Source organism: Micromys minutus, assembly GCF_963924665.1.
Source record: "Micromys minutus genome assembly, chromosome: 10".
Taxonomy (NCBI): Eukaryota; Metazoa; Chordata; class Mammalia; order Rodentia; family Muridae; genus Micromys; species Micromys minutus.
The window spans coordinates 40,968,434-40,985,062 of NC_137979.1; the positions used below are offsets into that span (position 1 = coordinate 40,968,434).

General features: G+C 41.9%; 1 protein-coding gene across 2 annotated transcripts in view; it reads right to left on the minus strand.

The window, feature by feature from the left end:
* Positions 1-16,099, minus strand: part of UTP18 (UTP18 small subunit processome component) — a 28,234-nt gene extending 12,135 nt beyond the window's left edge. Inside the window, exons 1-8 of one of the 2 annotated variants that reach the window (XM_080924625.1) lie at positions 16,022-16,099; positions 15,306-15,646; positions 13,737-13,849; positions 12,130-12,228; positions 10,212-10,285; positions 8,216-8,310; positions 5,229-5,354; positions 4,957-5,131 (exon numbers count right to left, since the gene is read on the minus strand). In XM_080924625.1, coding sequence (XP_080780751.1) covers positions 4,957-5,131; positions 5,229-5,354; positions 8,216-8,310; positions 10,212-10,285; positions 12,130-12,228; positions 13,737-13,849; positions 15,306-15,638 — 1,015 coding nt within the window. In that variant the 5' untranslated portion in view covers positions 15,639-15,646; positions 16,022-16,099. Of the gene's footprint in view, positions 1-4,956; positions 5,132-5,228; positions 5,355-8,215; positions 8,311-10,211; positions 10,286-12,129; positions 12,229-13,736; positions 13,850-15,305; positions 15,717-16,021 lie in introns of those variants that run through there. The other variant, XM_080924624.1, reaches the window with a different exon arrangement.
* Between the last annotated feature and the right edge of the window lie 530 nt (positions 16,100-16,629).

Here is a 16,629-nt window from a genome sequence, read left to right on the forward strand (position 1 = left end):
ACTACAAATATAGTAACTGTCAAAACAGTTTTCTGATTTAATGTAAGTTGGTTTAGGCTTTTCAAAAAGAACATCCACTGACCAAGAAATATACCTAATGCAGTAGAAAATGCAGATTCAAATCTACAAAATCCAAACCACAACTGCTAGGATTTCACAAAGAACCAATTTGGGAAGGATAATTAAAGGTGTTAGGAAACAGGAAAAAACAGAGTAGAAATACGGAAGATAAATATAAATGTCTATTTAGTTTGGTTTTATTCTCTGTCCATTAACATGAATATAGCCACACAAGTGCAATAAAAAGACTGCTAGTAACCTATGGCTGTGACAACTCTTTGTCACAAGATTTATGCTAAGCCAGCCAACATTGTCACAACAGCTTTGGTCCCCCACTCCCAAAAAGTGAAGGTGTCATCTACACTTCAGGTAGCAAGAGCAGGACAATACAGAGGGAAAATGGTTGAGGGTAAACAAATCACCTAATGAAAGCAGCTTTTTTTTTCTTTTTCTTTTTTTTGGAGAGGGGCTAGTTCATTCTTTAAAATTTGCTTCTCAAAAAAGTGCTTTATTCCAAGTATAAACCAACATTTAAAATAAACATTAAAACTAAAGTATCTAATGCCCTGTTTATCAGAGAACAATCTGTCCAAGGAAGTAGAAGCCAGGTCTTCTAAATCCCTAGCTAATATGTGTAGTGACAATTTTGGAACTTTGGTTTAAGAAACACAGAAATATCATAAGACTCTTCATTTTAATCCCAGGTGTGGAATATGGGGCTGTTTCAGATTGTTCATAGAAACTGACTAGATTTGCCTGGTGCTCTAGCAGGTGTGTGATTTTGCCAGTGACAAAAAGTTTCTATGATTGAGTAATGTTAGAAGTTCTGAGGACTTTTCAGAGGGTATATAAATGTTAGGGCCTCTGAGAGGTTAGTGGGTTGTTGTTGTTAAGTAATCATACACAAGGAAGCGACAAAAAGAAACTAGCGGTCCTGAAAATGAAGATCAAACTTGCCCCAAAGAACTCTTTGCCCCTAATCAGCAGGAAGCAGTTTAACAATAAGGTCACGCCCATTCCTTTATTCTCTCCTATCTAGTGTTCCGAGGCTGAAAGGGTGGAGAAGTGTGGAAGAAAGAAGATACACAGTACACAATTCCAGCTTCAAGTGGCACCCAGACATGGGGCTAGGTAGAATGGGAAATCTGACTTCAAAGAACATACAGAAAACAGAAGAGAACAAAGGGATAAATTTTTCTTTTCAAGACACCAGCAAAAGATTTATCATCACTGCTACTGATGGAATATCCCTTGCTTTGCTTCCAGAGGGTGTTTCTGGTTTTTTGGGTTTTTTTTCTTCTTCCTGTATTATTCCAAAAAAGATTAGGACAAGGACTGAGCACTGGAAAGTATGGATAGAAATAGAGGGACCTGAGAAACAAAAAATGGCTGAAATAGGAAAACAAAGTTCACTCTGCTCTCATTTTTTGAGAGGGTTGCAGAGCCAGTTGTACAACTGGAAAAATTGCAGGTGGAAGTAGAAGCCTTGGGAGGTAAAGGGCACCAAAAAGGGAGAAAAAGTTCAGTCCAGATGACGGAGCAAAAGTGCAGGAGTCTCTGCAAGAGGAAAGAGGGAAAGAAACTATGGCAGAGGGTGGTAAGGTCAGAGGACAATTGGATGAAACAGCCCATTTTGAGAGAAAAGGTTAATCTAGAACCAACTATGCCTCCAAAGCAGGAGGCGCAGCCCAGGGTTATGAGATGACCAACAGCTTTCCCAGTAGCACATGCCTGCTAATGGTGTGAAACAAGGTTATGATGAGATAGGATGGCATCCTATAAAAATGAAATATCTAAGGTGTTTTAAAGAGGCCATGATTTCATATGGGGTGCAATTGCCTTATGAAAAACAAATCCTGGGCTACTCAATATAGAATTATTCTCTAGAGTTAGAAAGGATTGGTGACAGTGAAAGACCCCCACAGAGGGGAGACCCTCAGTCTAGTCTCAACAGCTGTAACTGAAGCTGGAGAATGGCTCAGTGGTCAAGAGCACTGGCTGTTCTTCTAGAGATCCTAAGTTCAATTCCCAGCAACCACATGGTGCCTCACAATCATCTATAGTGAGGTCTGGTGCCCTACTCTGGCCTGCAAGCATGCAGAATGCCATATACATACTCTATTTTTAAAAAAGATTCGATTTGATGAAAATAGTATAGAACAATGTCGCTCAGCTGCTTTAAGAGCTTGAAACAAAGTTGAGGAAAAATTCACTTCATTTACAAAGATTATACAAAGCTCTGGAAAAGCCTTCACTGATTTTTTTTTTTTAAATAACAGATTAGCCTAAACCATGAACACAGGCATACCAAACTCTGATGCAAGGCAGCTGTTGATAGAAACCTTAGCATTTCAGTATGTACATACCAAATATAAAAAAAAGTTATTAAGATCATTAAAGATAAGGGGGGGGGGCATGATTTTGCCAGAGGCAGGTAGTTTCTGCCATTGTGTGATATCTGGAATTCTGGAGACTTATCAAGGAGTATATAAATGTTAGGGCCCCAAGAAGTTGATAGATTGCTGGTTGCAATGGGTTGCAATTTCTTAAGTAGTTGTACTCAAAGAAGAAAAAAAAATTAAATATCCTGCTGGTGAAGATCAAACTTGCCACAGGAACTCAATGCTCCTACTAAGCATAAATAGTTTTCTGATAACTTCACCCCTTTTCCTTTCTATCCTTTTTTTCCTCTCCCAGTGCTAGGAAACTGAAAGGGTGGGAAAGGGTGGAAAAAAAAGAACCCACAAAGTAGCCAAGAACAACTACAAATGTTCATTCTACCACCTCAACTGCTAAAGTTAAAACCAAATATCAGGGGGTTGAAGAGATGATGCTTAGAGCACTGGCTGATCTTCCAAAGGACCCAGGTTCAGTTCCCAACACCCACCTGCTAACTCACAAAAATGTATAACTTTCAGTTTCAGGTAATCAGACATCCTCTTCTACCATCCAAAGCCAACAGACTACATGAGTGGTATTCAGAAGAAAAAGAGAAGGAAGGAAGGAATGAAGAAAGGATGATGGACAGATAAGAAAGATGGGAACAAAGGGAGGGAGATAAAGAAAGAGGGAAAAAGAGGAAGGAGGAGAAGAAAAGATAATAATAAAAGGGGAGAGGCTAGAGAGAAGGTTCGGTAATTAAGAGCACTTGTTCTTACAAAAGACCCAAGTTCAGTTTGCAGCACCTACATGAAGGACCACAACCATTTATATCACTTCAACTCCAGGGAATCCAAAATCCAGGGATGTACATGGGGCATATGATGATCTGCATATGCCCAGCCCAGGGAGTGGCACTATTAGAAGGTAGGGCCTTGTTGGAGGAAGTGTCATTAATGGGGGTATGTAGATTGCTCTGAAGCTGTTTGTATTTTAATGTTAATTCCACTTCCCAAGAAGGGCAGCCTAGGGACTTGACTCTAACTGAACCGTCCCATTTTAATTAGTAAAATAGAGGAAAGCTAGTGACTGGGCTGAGCAAGGGAGGTGGAGAGGGCTGACAGGTCAGATAACAGAAGAACAAGGACCAGCTAGACCCAGGTGATATTAATTGATGTCAAATAGCTATAGTTTATAGGTCTAGTATCTTATATAGAAGGGCAGTTTGTATCTTTGTCTATTAGATGTAATCTTGTGTTGAGGGTTTGTGGATTGAGAGTAGAACATATAAAGCTGTATGAAAAAGTTATCCAGCTGTAGAGTTCTATTTATGTGGGATTTTGGGGTAGAGAAAACACCCGGGACGGAGTCAAAAAACAGGCGGTAGAAAACCACCAGGGAAGGGAGTTGTGTGGACAAGTTGGGCTGGTGGCTTGGACCAGGCACCAGAGGTGCTCTTGGCTCCATATCAGAGTCAGGCCTGAGGAGCGAGACCACAGGGCCGATAAAGAGATAAACCATTTAATATTTTTAATATTTACTACAACGGGGGTGAGCTTGGAGACCCTCCTCCTAGCTGCCTGAGGATGCCCAGTCTGTTCCTGGTTTTCTTCGATGAAGATGTAGAACTCTCAGCTCCTCCTGCACCATATGCCTGCCTGGATGCTTCCATGTTCCTGCCTTGATAATACTGGACTGAACTTCTGAACCTGTAAGCCAGCCCCAATTAAATGTTGCTTTTGGTCATGGTGTCTGTTCACAGCAGGACACATACATACAGGCAAGCAAAACACTCATATACAGAAAATAAAAAATAGAAAACTTTTTTTTCAAGACAGGGTTTCTGTATAGCCTTGGCTGTCCTGGCCTTGCTTTGTAGAACTTGAACCAACAGAGATCCACTTGCCTCTGCCTCCCAAGTGCTGGAATTAAAGGTGTCAACCACCACACCTAGCCCCTAAAAAATGTTTTAATAGATATCAGGGCAAAAGCTTAAAGTAGAATCCTAGCCTACAAGCATAAAAGGCTAGGTTTGGTCCCCAACACAAAATAAACAAATAAGCAAAGAAAAAAAATCAATTTATTAACAAGTACAAATAAAGCCAAGCAGTCTAGAAAAAAAAAGTATACATGTAAATCATGAACTTTCCCAAGTATTTAGTCAGTTCACTGGCCTCATTCAAGCATAGTTCCTCAACTAAGACAATTGTTAAATACTATTAACTAAACAAATGCTTACTTTTAAGATCCCATGGAACAATGGGTGTGAGGACATTGGCACCTTAACTGCCTTAATCCTAGGGCTTGGGAAGCAGAGGCAGGTGAATCTATGAATCTGAGGGCAATGAGGGATATACAGTAAGACTCTGCCTGACTGACACACAAACACACACACACACACACACACACACACACACACACACACCATGGGATGGAAAATACTTATAAATACTGGTAAATTCAGGTTGAGAGGAGTGAGATAAAGATGACCAACTGTGTGTTCAACAGAAGTCTTACCTCTCACTTGATGTACAGGAGTTAACTTCCCAGCTAGCATATCATAGACATAAAGAACCTTGCTGTGCATACTTGTGGCTAAAACCTCTTCTCCATTAGCACTGAAACAAGCCTTAAAGATTGGAAACTTTTCCAAATAGATGCTCTGTATTTTAGGGTTTGTTTTGCCATCAACCTATAAGAAAATACAAATGTTTCTTTTGATTATTTCCACAGACCCTGTATTCTGGCAGGGATCACTTCACTATAAGACTTCATTTAGAAATGCATACCTGAAACAGTGAGATAGCATTGTCTACCCCAGAGACCATCACCACCTGTGCACCAGGATGGAACTGTACTGACGAGATCCGAGCAGTGGTAGGCCGTTCAGCATTGGCAGGCCGGCAGTTCTTCATCTGTGGAAACAAAAACCTGTAATTTTATCAAATCAAGTGGGTTAAGCATCACTTAAAGCAGTATCCTCTACCTGTGGATCGTGACTCTGAGGGTGAGCAACCCTTTCACAGTGTATCATGTATCAGATACTTATATTACAATTCATAACCATAGCAAAATAATGAAATAGCAACAAAAATATTTTATAGTTGGGGGTCAATGCAACATGAGGAACTGTGTTAAAGAGTCACTGAATTGGGAAAGTTAAGAACCTCTGGCTTAAAAAAAAAAGAAAATGTCATTTACAATGAAGAAGTGAACAGTAAGTAATCAGAGGACCTTGGCCCTGGCACCAGTTAAGTTACTACTACACAGAATTCACCTGCACTGTCTCTGAAGTGAAGGGTTAAGTTCGTTTGTTAAGCTCTGAACAAGAAATGCTCTCCATAGACATATGTGTAAACATAACAGAAGGGGCTGGAAACCTTTGAGGAGAGGCCTAACTGCAGGAAAGGTCTCAGAACGTCCCTAAAATTCTTTTTCCTGACCACCTCTTGCATTCTCTCTGCTTCCTGCCACTAGGAAGTAACCAACTTAACTCCTCTATGCCCTGAACACAATGTTCTGCCTTACCAAAGCCCAGAAACAAACATACCAACAGAAAGTCTGAAACTGGAGCTGGATGTGGTGAGCCACACCTTTAACCCAAGCACAGACAGAGGCAGGTGTATCTCTGAGCTTGAAGCCAGCCTCTAGAGATAACTCCAGGACAGTCGGGTCTACACAGGAAAACCCTGTCTCAAAGTCTGAAACACAACCAAAGTAAATGTTCCCCATTTTTGTCTTGGAAATCAACAATCTGATACACCTTTCTACACATGAAAGTCTATAAACACAGTAAAAAAAATTTTAAAGTACTAGTATACAGTACTGCCCCAAAGACTTATCTATTTTGGTTAAGAGACTGGCACTGTGGAGAGATGTTAGCTAAATACCTACTTTGACCTAAGTACAATAGGCTCTATGTCACTGGTCCCACAGTTCTACAGTCCTCAAGGACATGTGCAGCTAGTTTAAAATGATGGTGACCTCTTATATTACTTGGATGTTCTCAGCTTCCTCTTGTTTTTAGAGGTACGTACACATATTAAAATTTCATTTAGGAATAAAGTATACATTGCTATGTTCAGAATTACTAAAATTAAATCTTGTTACTTTTTAAAAAATGTGGTTTCATCATTTCTCATTTTTACTATGAATGTGAATGGTGTGTGAGCATGGGCATGTGTGCCACGGTACAAATGTGGCAGTCAGAGGCACGGTAAGAGCTTTTTCAATAAAGAGGTACAAAAATGGGGTGGGAGCAGGGACAGCATCAGTCTTGTCTAACTGTTACCATACTACTTCCATGGCCTCATCTCCATAAACACTCTACAGAAAGAAAAATGGTTATTACACAGGTCTGTTAATTTAACAGATAATCAGCTGAAGCACTGAGCTAGGGAAGGAGAGGTTACTACAATTAATGAATGTAAACAAACTGGTGCAAGTTAACAAAGAACAGGAGGCAAATGTCTTTCTAAAATGCCTATAGAAGGCACAGAAGAAAGCAGGTTCAAAGGCAAGAAAGGACCAGTTTAAGAAACACAGGGCCTGTGTGGACCTGAGTAACATCTAGATAAAGAAGTCGGATGTGAAGCTGAGGATGTGGACGTGAGAAAGACCATGAAGGACACTGTACTTACTGTAGGTTTATGTTAAGGCGATACATGATGGACAGTAGAGAGTAGGTGGGGAAAGGTCTAAGCAAGCGAAAGAGGAGGATGTAGGCGGGGATTCACGGAGGAAGGAAATGGAAGGCGACATGTATGTTTCTCTTGGTGCATCTCTAGCTTGATAAGGTTGTTATGATTATTTCTAAGGGTGTCTATGAGTCTAATTTATCTCATATAGATGGGCAGTTTATATCTTTGTCCATATCTTTGTAAGCTTATTGTGTAGAGATGGTTTGTGGATGAGAATTTAACATATAAACCTGTTCAGTAAGTTAATGGATGTGGAGTCATGTTTTCACTGGGCAGTGGAGGAAAAGTGAGTGAAAACAACACGCCGGGGCAGTCATATCCACCTAGAACAGAAGCAGCAGGGGCAGTGGAGTGAACAGTGCCTGAGTTCTCAGAGGCAACATGGAGTACCAAGTTAGAAATCCCACAGTGCCAGATGGTCCCGAAAGAGCTGGCACTAGCACGGAATAAAAGGTTACCATCAATTTTAATATTTACCACAACACTGTAGACTACGACAGAAATGCGTAAGATTTCAAGAAGTACAAGTGATAGGACCTGAAACTATTTTTAAAAGCTCCCTCTAGGACCTGGGGAAATGGATCCGTGATTAAGAGTACACAGTGCTCTTATAGAGGACCCAAGTTCAGTTCCCAGTACCCATATCAAATAGTACACAGCTGCCTGTAACTCTAGCTCCAGTGATCTAATGCCCCTTTGGCTCAAAGTATCTGTGCTCATATTCCTGATATACACAGATAATTAAATAAAAGTTCCCTCTAATATTACTATATCAAGAATAGTTCGCAGAATAAGGTACAGAGGACATGTAGAGCCCAGTTACTGAAGCAGGCTGACTGAGACAGAAGTAGAAAGGGAAGAAAAGACAAGAAACCTATAGGGCCCCTACACATACTTAAGTAGGACATACTTAGGTAGCTCTCTATCATTTCTGCAAAAGAAAAGAAAAACCTAAGAAATATTAAAGCAAAATGTCAGGAAAAACACTAACCCAACATAAAAGGAGTACCCATACTTATACAGAAGCAGACCAAATAGTCAGTAACTGGATAGGTCCCAATTTCAACAACTCTCACCTTCAAGATTCCTCTTGGAAGAGAAGTGGATGTGGATATGAAATTCCCAGTCCTTTGCAACAAATCATCTTCATCCTCATCCTCTTCACTTTCATCTGAGTCAGACAAACCCACAAGGCTAATCTTTAGAATCAATCAGAAGACCCTTTACTACCCCAAACTTCTCTATTTCCATGCAACTTCCATCCTAGCTTCACAACCTCAACTATTTTTCTAACTAAAACTGGTTAAAACAAACACAATTAAAATTAAAAAAAAAAAAAAGGGCTGGAGAGATGGCTCAGTGGTTAAGAACACTGACTGCTCTTCCAGAGGTACTGAGTTCAATTCCCAGCAACCACATGATGGCTCACAACCATCTGCAATGAGATCTGATGCCCTCCTCTGGTGTGTCTGAAGACAGCTACAGTGTACTCATATATAATAAATAAATAAATCTTAAAAAAAAGAGAGAGAGAGAGAGAGAGAGAAAGATGGCACTGCTTTTATATTTGTGTGTGCACGCACACACACACACTCCACAATTAAAGAATGACTGGGAAGAAAGACATATAAATGGTTACTAAAATAAAAAGAAAATCAAGTTTAAATAAAGCCAGCATTTCACTTAAAAAGAGCAACTCATAATCATGACAAAATGAGCAACAAAATGGAGATACAGCATAACATAACATGGAAAAAGAGCAATGCCAGCCAGCTGTGTATAAGCACTTCAGTGAGGAATAACAAGATGGCTAAGTTGGTAAAGAAACTTGCCACCAAGCCTAACTACAAGTTTGATGCCCAGTACCCACACTGTGGAAGGAGTCTGCCACAAGCCATCTGAGTTCAGGGCCAGAATGAGCTACATGAAACTGTACCCAAAACTAAAAAAATCATCAATGGAAATTTAGCTTCCACTAGATGTTTTTAACAGTATCCCCAAATTAGCTTACAGATCCAAAAAAGGTCCAGAATATAGTACAGGAAAACTAAGATGCCTGAGCCTTTAATTTCAGCACTCCAGAGGCAGAAGCAGGCAGATCTCTTTAAACTCAAGGCCAGTCTGGACTGACTACACTCTCATTCAGAGTTTCCTGGAAAATCCTGTCTGAAGCATGCATGAATATCAATCATCTCAATTCCTAGAGAAGCCAATAAACAGATGTTAAACGCTTCCTATGTAAGTCTGAAAATATATAACAGATTTTAAATGTTAATTCTAAGCTTTCTAACTCTTCACAGAAATCAGATCTTGACTAAGCCATCTGAATTTAGTGTATAAACTCAGAGAGTTTAAAATAAAAAGTATTTAATAACACAAGCTAATCTTAAAATCTGAAGTTTTTATGTTATCATCTGGGCTTGGTCTAACATCTGCTCTACTGACAGACATCCCATTTCTGGGTGGACAACTAGAACAGTTAGAGGTGTCTTTAGAAGGACTCTGAATCAAATAGCACTTATTTTTCCTTAATACCAAGCCATAAAACAACATAGTCCCGTCAAAACAAAAACAAAATTCATTCATTATCTATTTCCCTTACAGTAAGATGCTACAGGTTGACTATCTCTTGTCTGAAATGATAAAGACCAGAATTGTTCTGGAGCAGATTCTGAGCACCTGCACATACATAACAAAGTAGCTCAGGGATGACCCAAAGCTAAACCTGAAATCCATTTGTTTCATAAATACCTTGTACATAAAATGAAAGTGATTTTAATAATACTTCTGATAATTCTGTGTATGAAACAGTTCTACAGTGTATAATTTCCCATTCCTGGCTTCAAAAAGCCTTCAGATGAGTTTCAGATTCTAGAACATTTCAAGTATCAGACTAAGTATGCTCAACCTGTTACCAAAAACAGGAAATTTACTCAGAGAAATGTCAGGCTTTAAAACCAACATAAACAAGGGAGACTCATCTAAAACACATCATTTTTAAAAGTTTGAGGAAACTCCAATAATAACAATACATGGAAAGGGACCTACTAGCTTAGAAACATCAACACTCACCATCTGAAGATGTCCTCCTCCGCTTGCTCCCAGTCTCTGCCCAATCAGGTACTCCTCCCATGGCATGCTGGAATCTAAGAAGAAAAGCAAAAGTGTTGCAGTAACACCACTGAACCTTTGGCACCCTTTAGAGTATATACAGAATCTCTTCCAAAATCAATACCTTTGGAAACAAACAAAAAAACAAAAAAACAAAAAAAAAAAAAACACAAAATGGCCCCAAGCTCTCTGTACTGGAAACTCAGGAACCTCTGCCCATAGAAACCAGCTCTGGATACAGTACACCTCAATCCATATTTGTTGTTAAATTTATGTTCAATTACATGACTATTCTATTTGCTCTTATCAGATCATCCTAGATATTTGGAACTATGTAGTCTCTTTATAGTTATAAACCAATCCCAGAATAGAGAGATACACAAAGACCATGTCTGAAAGGAAAATGTGTGAAAACAAATGACTAGAATATATAAAACTTCATCAGTCTCATTCAGACCCAGTGGCACAGGCCAACCGCTTAAGAGGATAGGGGAAGAGGATATGAAGTTTGAAACCTACCAGAACTACAAAGGGAATTCAAGGTGCTATCTTGGTCAGCTTAGGAAGAGTCTCTTAAAATGGAAGAATGGGGGCAGAAATATAATTCAGCAGTATAATGCTTACTTAGCATGCCCATAAGTTTCAATATTCATAAGGATTTTTATATAACACTAACTAGGCCAGGCACGATGGCAGACACCAATCCCAGCACCAGGAAGGCGGAGGCAGGAGCTTGAGAACAGCCTGGTCTACATAGCAAGCTCTAAGATAGCTAGGACTACAAACAGAGAAAAGCAAAAGTTCAAAAAAAATAAAAACACTGTATTTAAAACTTTATTATTAAAGTTCTGATATGCACAGGGCTTGAGCTCAATCCCCAGCACCACATAAAAACAGGTGTGGTGCCATACACCGGTAATCCCAACTCTTACAAAATGAAGGCAGGATGATCAAAGTTCAAGATCTTCTTCAGCTCTACAATGAGTCTGAGGCCAGCCCAGGCAATAAGAGACTAGGAGAAGACTCCTTTGGGCTACCAACAGGTAATACAGTACTTGTCACCAAGCCTAATGACCTAAATTTAATCCCTGGAACCCACATGGTGGAAAGTGAAAACTTTCTGACTCCAGAAAATTGTGTTGACCTCTCATACACAATAGAGTAAACATTTTTAAAAGCAAACAAACAAAAACATAAGTGAAATCATTATCGTGTTAAAAAAATATATAATGAAGACAAATATGTTGGTGGATTATGAGGGTCCAGAGAACTTAATACTAATTGGTCAGCTACTCGTTTCTTAGATATAATACCGAACATTAAAGAAAACTCCTTGATCTTATAGTTAATGACTCATACACTGAGGAATTCAGGCATAAGTGTCACATTATTTACATCTTACTCCCACAAATTGTGAAACTACAAATACTCAAATAAATAAAGCCAATAGAGAAAACCGTTTGTTTTATTTTTAAATACAATGGGTACTTACATTTTTGTAATTTTTCATATACTGGTGAAAGGCAAGCATAGTGGTGCTTACCAATAACTCCAACTCATGAGAATCTAGAATTTCAAGGTTAGACTGGGTTACACAGTAAGACCCTGTCTCAGGTGGGTTTAATAGACATTTACGACATACAAATGAATGACCATGTACCAGTATTACTGACTATATGTAAGTGATAGTATTTCAAGTTTTGCAGGGTTTTTTTCTTCAAATTACCTTTATTTCTTACAATCCCTGTCCAAAATACTTACATGAAGTCACCAGGCAAGCTACTTTTCATAACTACCCAAAAAGCCACTGCAGCCAAAGCAAAGCAAAGAAAAATAAATGGTTGTTTATACACTTCTTATATCACAGAAAGATACTTACTCTTCTTTAAGTCTCTTTTGAAGTTTATCCTTTGAAAGTTTACTTTCACTGGCATTTTTCATTATGTCTTTCCGAAACCGATTGTTCATCATGTCAACTCTGTGAAGTAAAGAACAAACATATTCTAAGTGATTGTAAAGAGCTGCCTTTAGTACGATGAAAAAACACTTACTAAAATACTGAAGTTAAGTATTGCAAGAAATGAGTGTTTTATATGTCTTTCCCATTCTTCCTCCGGAGTGCCTCACACATTCTGGAGGTATCTGAGAAAATTCATGAATTTCCTAAACACTATTCAAGTCTCTCTTCAAAATATCCTGGGCAAGTCAAATACACAAAAAGGAAACAATCAAATACTGCCTGAACTTTATTGGCAAGCAACAGACTTCCTAGTAAATGGCATGTTATAGTTTAAAAAACAAGAGTAAAAACAATTAAATCAAGAGATTTAAAGATCTGACTAAAACTTGAAAATCTCTGTTCACAAGAAAGGTGAAAGAAGGGCTGGAGAGATGGCTCAGTGGTTAAGAGCACTGACTGCTTTCCCAGAGCTCCTTGAGTTCAATTCCCAGCAAATACATGGTGGCTCAGAACCATCTGTAATGGGATCTGATGCCCTCTTCTGGTGTGTCTGAAGACAGCTACAGTGTACTCATATACGTTAAAAAAAAAAGAAAGAAAGAAAGAAAGAAAAAACATGCAGTAAACATAGGCTTCAAGAAGGACTAAAGCTCAATAGCAACTTTTTCCTCAGCATATACATACCTGGGTTCACTCTATAGCAAGCAAAACTCTAAAATTCTTAATATGTAAGAAATCTGAGACACTAAGATCTCTAATAAACAAAAATCTTAATAAAGAGCATATATAATACACACATAGAACTATCAATATTTAAGAAGACTTGTTTTTCTACTGTCAAATTTAAAAAAAAAAACACAAAAATCTCACTGATCATAAGTCTGAATTCACACTGTAAATGGGAAAGGTAACTCCTTAGTCTCTGATCAAATAATACTACACCCAAAGAACCTTTAAGAAATTAGAAATACAAAAAAGCTTATTCATAAAAATGTTTGTCCTCATTCTTACAATAGAGAAATTCATTTGTTCAGTAAATTTGTATTTGATTCATGTAAGGAACAACTAACTCCCCTTCCTTCCAATATAACTTTACATAGAAAAGGAAAGTTGTTAAAGTGGATATGTAGTTAAGCATATACTCATTAAATAAATTGTGCTGGCTTTATTTGAAGCCCTTACTCAGTTCCAGGCACCATGCTAGAAATGCTATGAGTCATTTAATCCAATGGCCTTCTGCTACAGCTACTGTTCTGACACTCATTTTACAAAGAGGTAGATTCCAAACTTGCCCTTGGCAGTCAGGGACCATCCAGTGAGGAAGGAAGCTAAGATGTAACAGAAACGATTATTTAAGCAGTCTATCCTGAACACGCGTACCTCCCTCCCTCTAGCTACAAACTATGAACCACCTCTTTCCTGCACTGCCGAATGTTTTGGTTCTTCATATAATCATACTTTCCAAGGCAGTGATTTTAATCTACAAGTTGTGTCCAAAGGGATTCTGAACAGAATGAGTAACTTACATTTCCTCATCTTCATCGTCTTCATCCACCCAAACTGGCTTCTTCTTCTGAGGAAGATTATCTTTTGCTTCATTTTCCACTTCTGAGTCATCTGAGCTTCCATGTAGCTGACCCTACAGACACACCATCTTCAAACTACTGCGATTTTCCTATGAGGTGCTAGCACACCCACCCCTTATACAAGTGCATAGAAAGAATGCTTGTGCTGTCCTGGTCTGCTGATGAAATAATGTGATGGAATACAAGCACAGCACATCCTGAAGGAGAAAGCAGGGAAGGAGATCAGAACCACCAGGACGACAGGAGGCAGGATGGAAGAGCCAAGGATGAGAAAAAGCACCCTGAAAGCTAACGACCGAAGGAGACGAGGGTAAAAGGTAAGAGGACAAGTAAAGAGCAAACATCAAACTCAGCAATTACAGAACTAAGGCTTGCTAGAGTCCCACACATAATCTGTCTCATATCCTCATAAGGAGGATCTTTTATTCTATGTGCTCTGCCTCCACCTTCTTCAAACCCTAACCCGCAAAAAAACAAAACAAAACAAACAAACAAACAAACAAAAAAAATCTCCTTCAAATGATCTAAACTTTCCCCCAACCCACACGACTGTATCCAAGGAGCCAACTCAGTATCCACCTGCACTACTGACTGAAGATCCTTCAAAGCCCACCAACGGATTCCTTGGATACACAGCTGTCCCACAGCTCCTAATATAACTGATCTCCACCTCCCAAAGGAGGCTGCTGCAGCTGTCCATCTATGCACCCACAGAAGGTTGATTAAGCAAATGCTGATAGTCCCATTGAGGCAGTCTAAAAGACATCTTCACATACATTTAAATCCCTTTCTCAAATGTTTTCATTGTCCTCTCCATCCGACATACTTTACTAGTAAGGTCTCCTTTATCTTTCTACTACTACTAACACAAGCTCCAAGAGAGGAGTTCTTGTTGGAATTCTCCACTGCCGTGTCTCTACAGAAGTACCCTTTGTCCAGGGGCCAGGTATACAACAAAAGTAACCGTGCAAAAACTATCAGTCACGAAGGATTTGCAATTGATACAAAGAGTAAGCATCCAAAGAAATGTCAGAGACGAATACACCGATCATTCTCAATAGATGGGCGTGGGTATCATCACCCGGTGACATTAAAATGCAGCTTTACGCCTTCTGCCCACGTATTGGTTCCATCCCCTACACAGAGTCACGACAGGAGATCAAACGACCACCCCTGTGCTTCCAGCAGAGAGTGTAAGAGCCCGAAGATGAGCGACTCTACTTTGCCGACAACCTTCGGCAAACCAAGCCAGCAGTTGAGCGCCTGCTGGATGCGAATAGCGGCAGCCCCTTTGGGGCGGAGAAAGGCAGTGTCCACGCCCTCGCCAGCTCGCAGCCCAGAACCAGAGGCCAGGAGCGCGACAGCGCCCCTCGGCGCCCGCGGTCGCCGGTCCCTCCCACCTGAGCACTCGCCGCCACAGGTCCCCCACAAGCTCCGCCCCCGGGGCCTCGCCTCCCACCGCGCGCCCGGCCGGAGCGGGTGCCCGCTCCGCAAGCAGGCCTTCCTCACCCGTGAACTCCGCAGCCGCCGCAGCAGCGCGTCCTCGTCGTCCTCGACGTCGCCGAAGACAAGCTGCTCCAAGCAGCGCTCTGCAGCCGGCTTGTCGTCCTCGAGCGTCAGGCGGTTCCGCTGCCGAAGCCGGCTCTCCTCCTCCGCCGCCGCCGCCGCGGCCGCCGCAGCGGATACCGCGCTAGGGGCCGCCCTCGGCCCGGCCGGCAGTGTCCGTTGGGATGAACGGGCGGCCTTTCCGGGCGTGCTGCCGCTCCCAGGTCTGGTTTTCTTCCTCGGCATTGCGCCGGCTCTCCGGTCTCGTTTCGTCGGGCTCTTGCGTTCGGGCGGCATCCTCTGGTCTGTGGAGAAACGCAGGCGTTCACGTGGAGCACCACTGCGCATGTGCCGGGACGTCTCGCTCGTCGCCGCGGCCCGGCCCCGGGGAGCCGGAAGGAGCCTGCGCCGCCTCGAGCCACGTGACCGACACTCACGCCCTACGTCACTCCCACTCTGTTCAGCAGCCCCTCCCCGTGTGGGAGTTCCTCTGGGAAGGCCAATCTTCCGGGTGTAGGGGGAAGCGGCGTGACTGGAGTGGAAATTTTTCCCAACACAACTTCTCGGAGCCAACATATTGGAAGGGACTCAGGAGAGCTACAGTACAAATGAAAGTGGCTAAAAGAAACTTCTTTTCCTGCTGACTCTGAGCCCCGCGCCTTACAGCGAGCCCTCATTACCTCATCGATTTCTGGTCTTGGTACGGTCCTTGGAGTACGGAGCCTGCAGAGGGTCCCACGCTGGAGGGGAGAGAGGAGGGTACGTGGGGAAGTGGGCCAATCGGGGCGCGGGTCACGGCGCAGGCGCGTTGGGGAGGGAGGGCTATGCTAATGTTGTTGATATCCTGGGGCCACCCGAGTTAAAGGGGGGAAATCCGGGGGCTGCCACTGCTGCCACTGGCCCTGGCCCATCCGGGGGTCCCCCCCTGTAGTCGCCGCAGTCCCGGGGAGAGGCGCCCGCCCCCTGCTCGGGGGGAAAGGGGGCGCCGCGGGCTCGGGGAGCACGGACGGCCCCTACCCATGAGGCCCTGATGGAAAACACAAAGGATCTGGTGAGAGCCGAGCGCAGCAGCCGCTTTGTGTGCCAGGTGGGGGGGACGCCTGCAGCTGCCCGGCCCCCGGAACGCCGCAACTCCGGGACCCCGCTCGTGGGCCTGCTTCTTCATCCCACGCCCCCTCCATCTCCGGAGCTCCCCTCCCCCTACTGGCCGTTAAACGTTCAGGGGTTCCCCTCCCCCTCAACCCTTGACTTAGGGTTCTCTCTTTCTACTCTTAGGGAGAAAAAAACA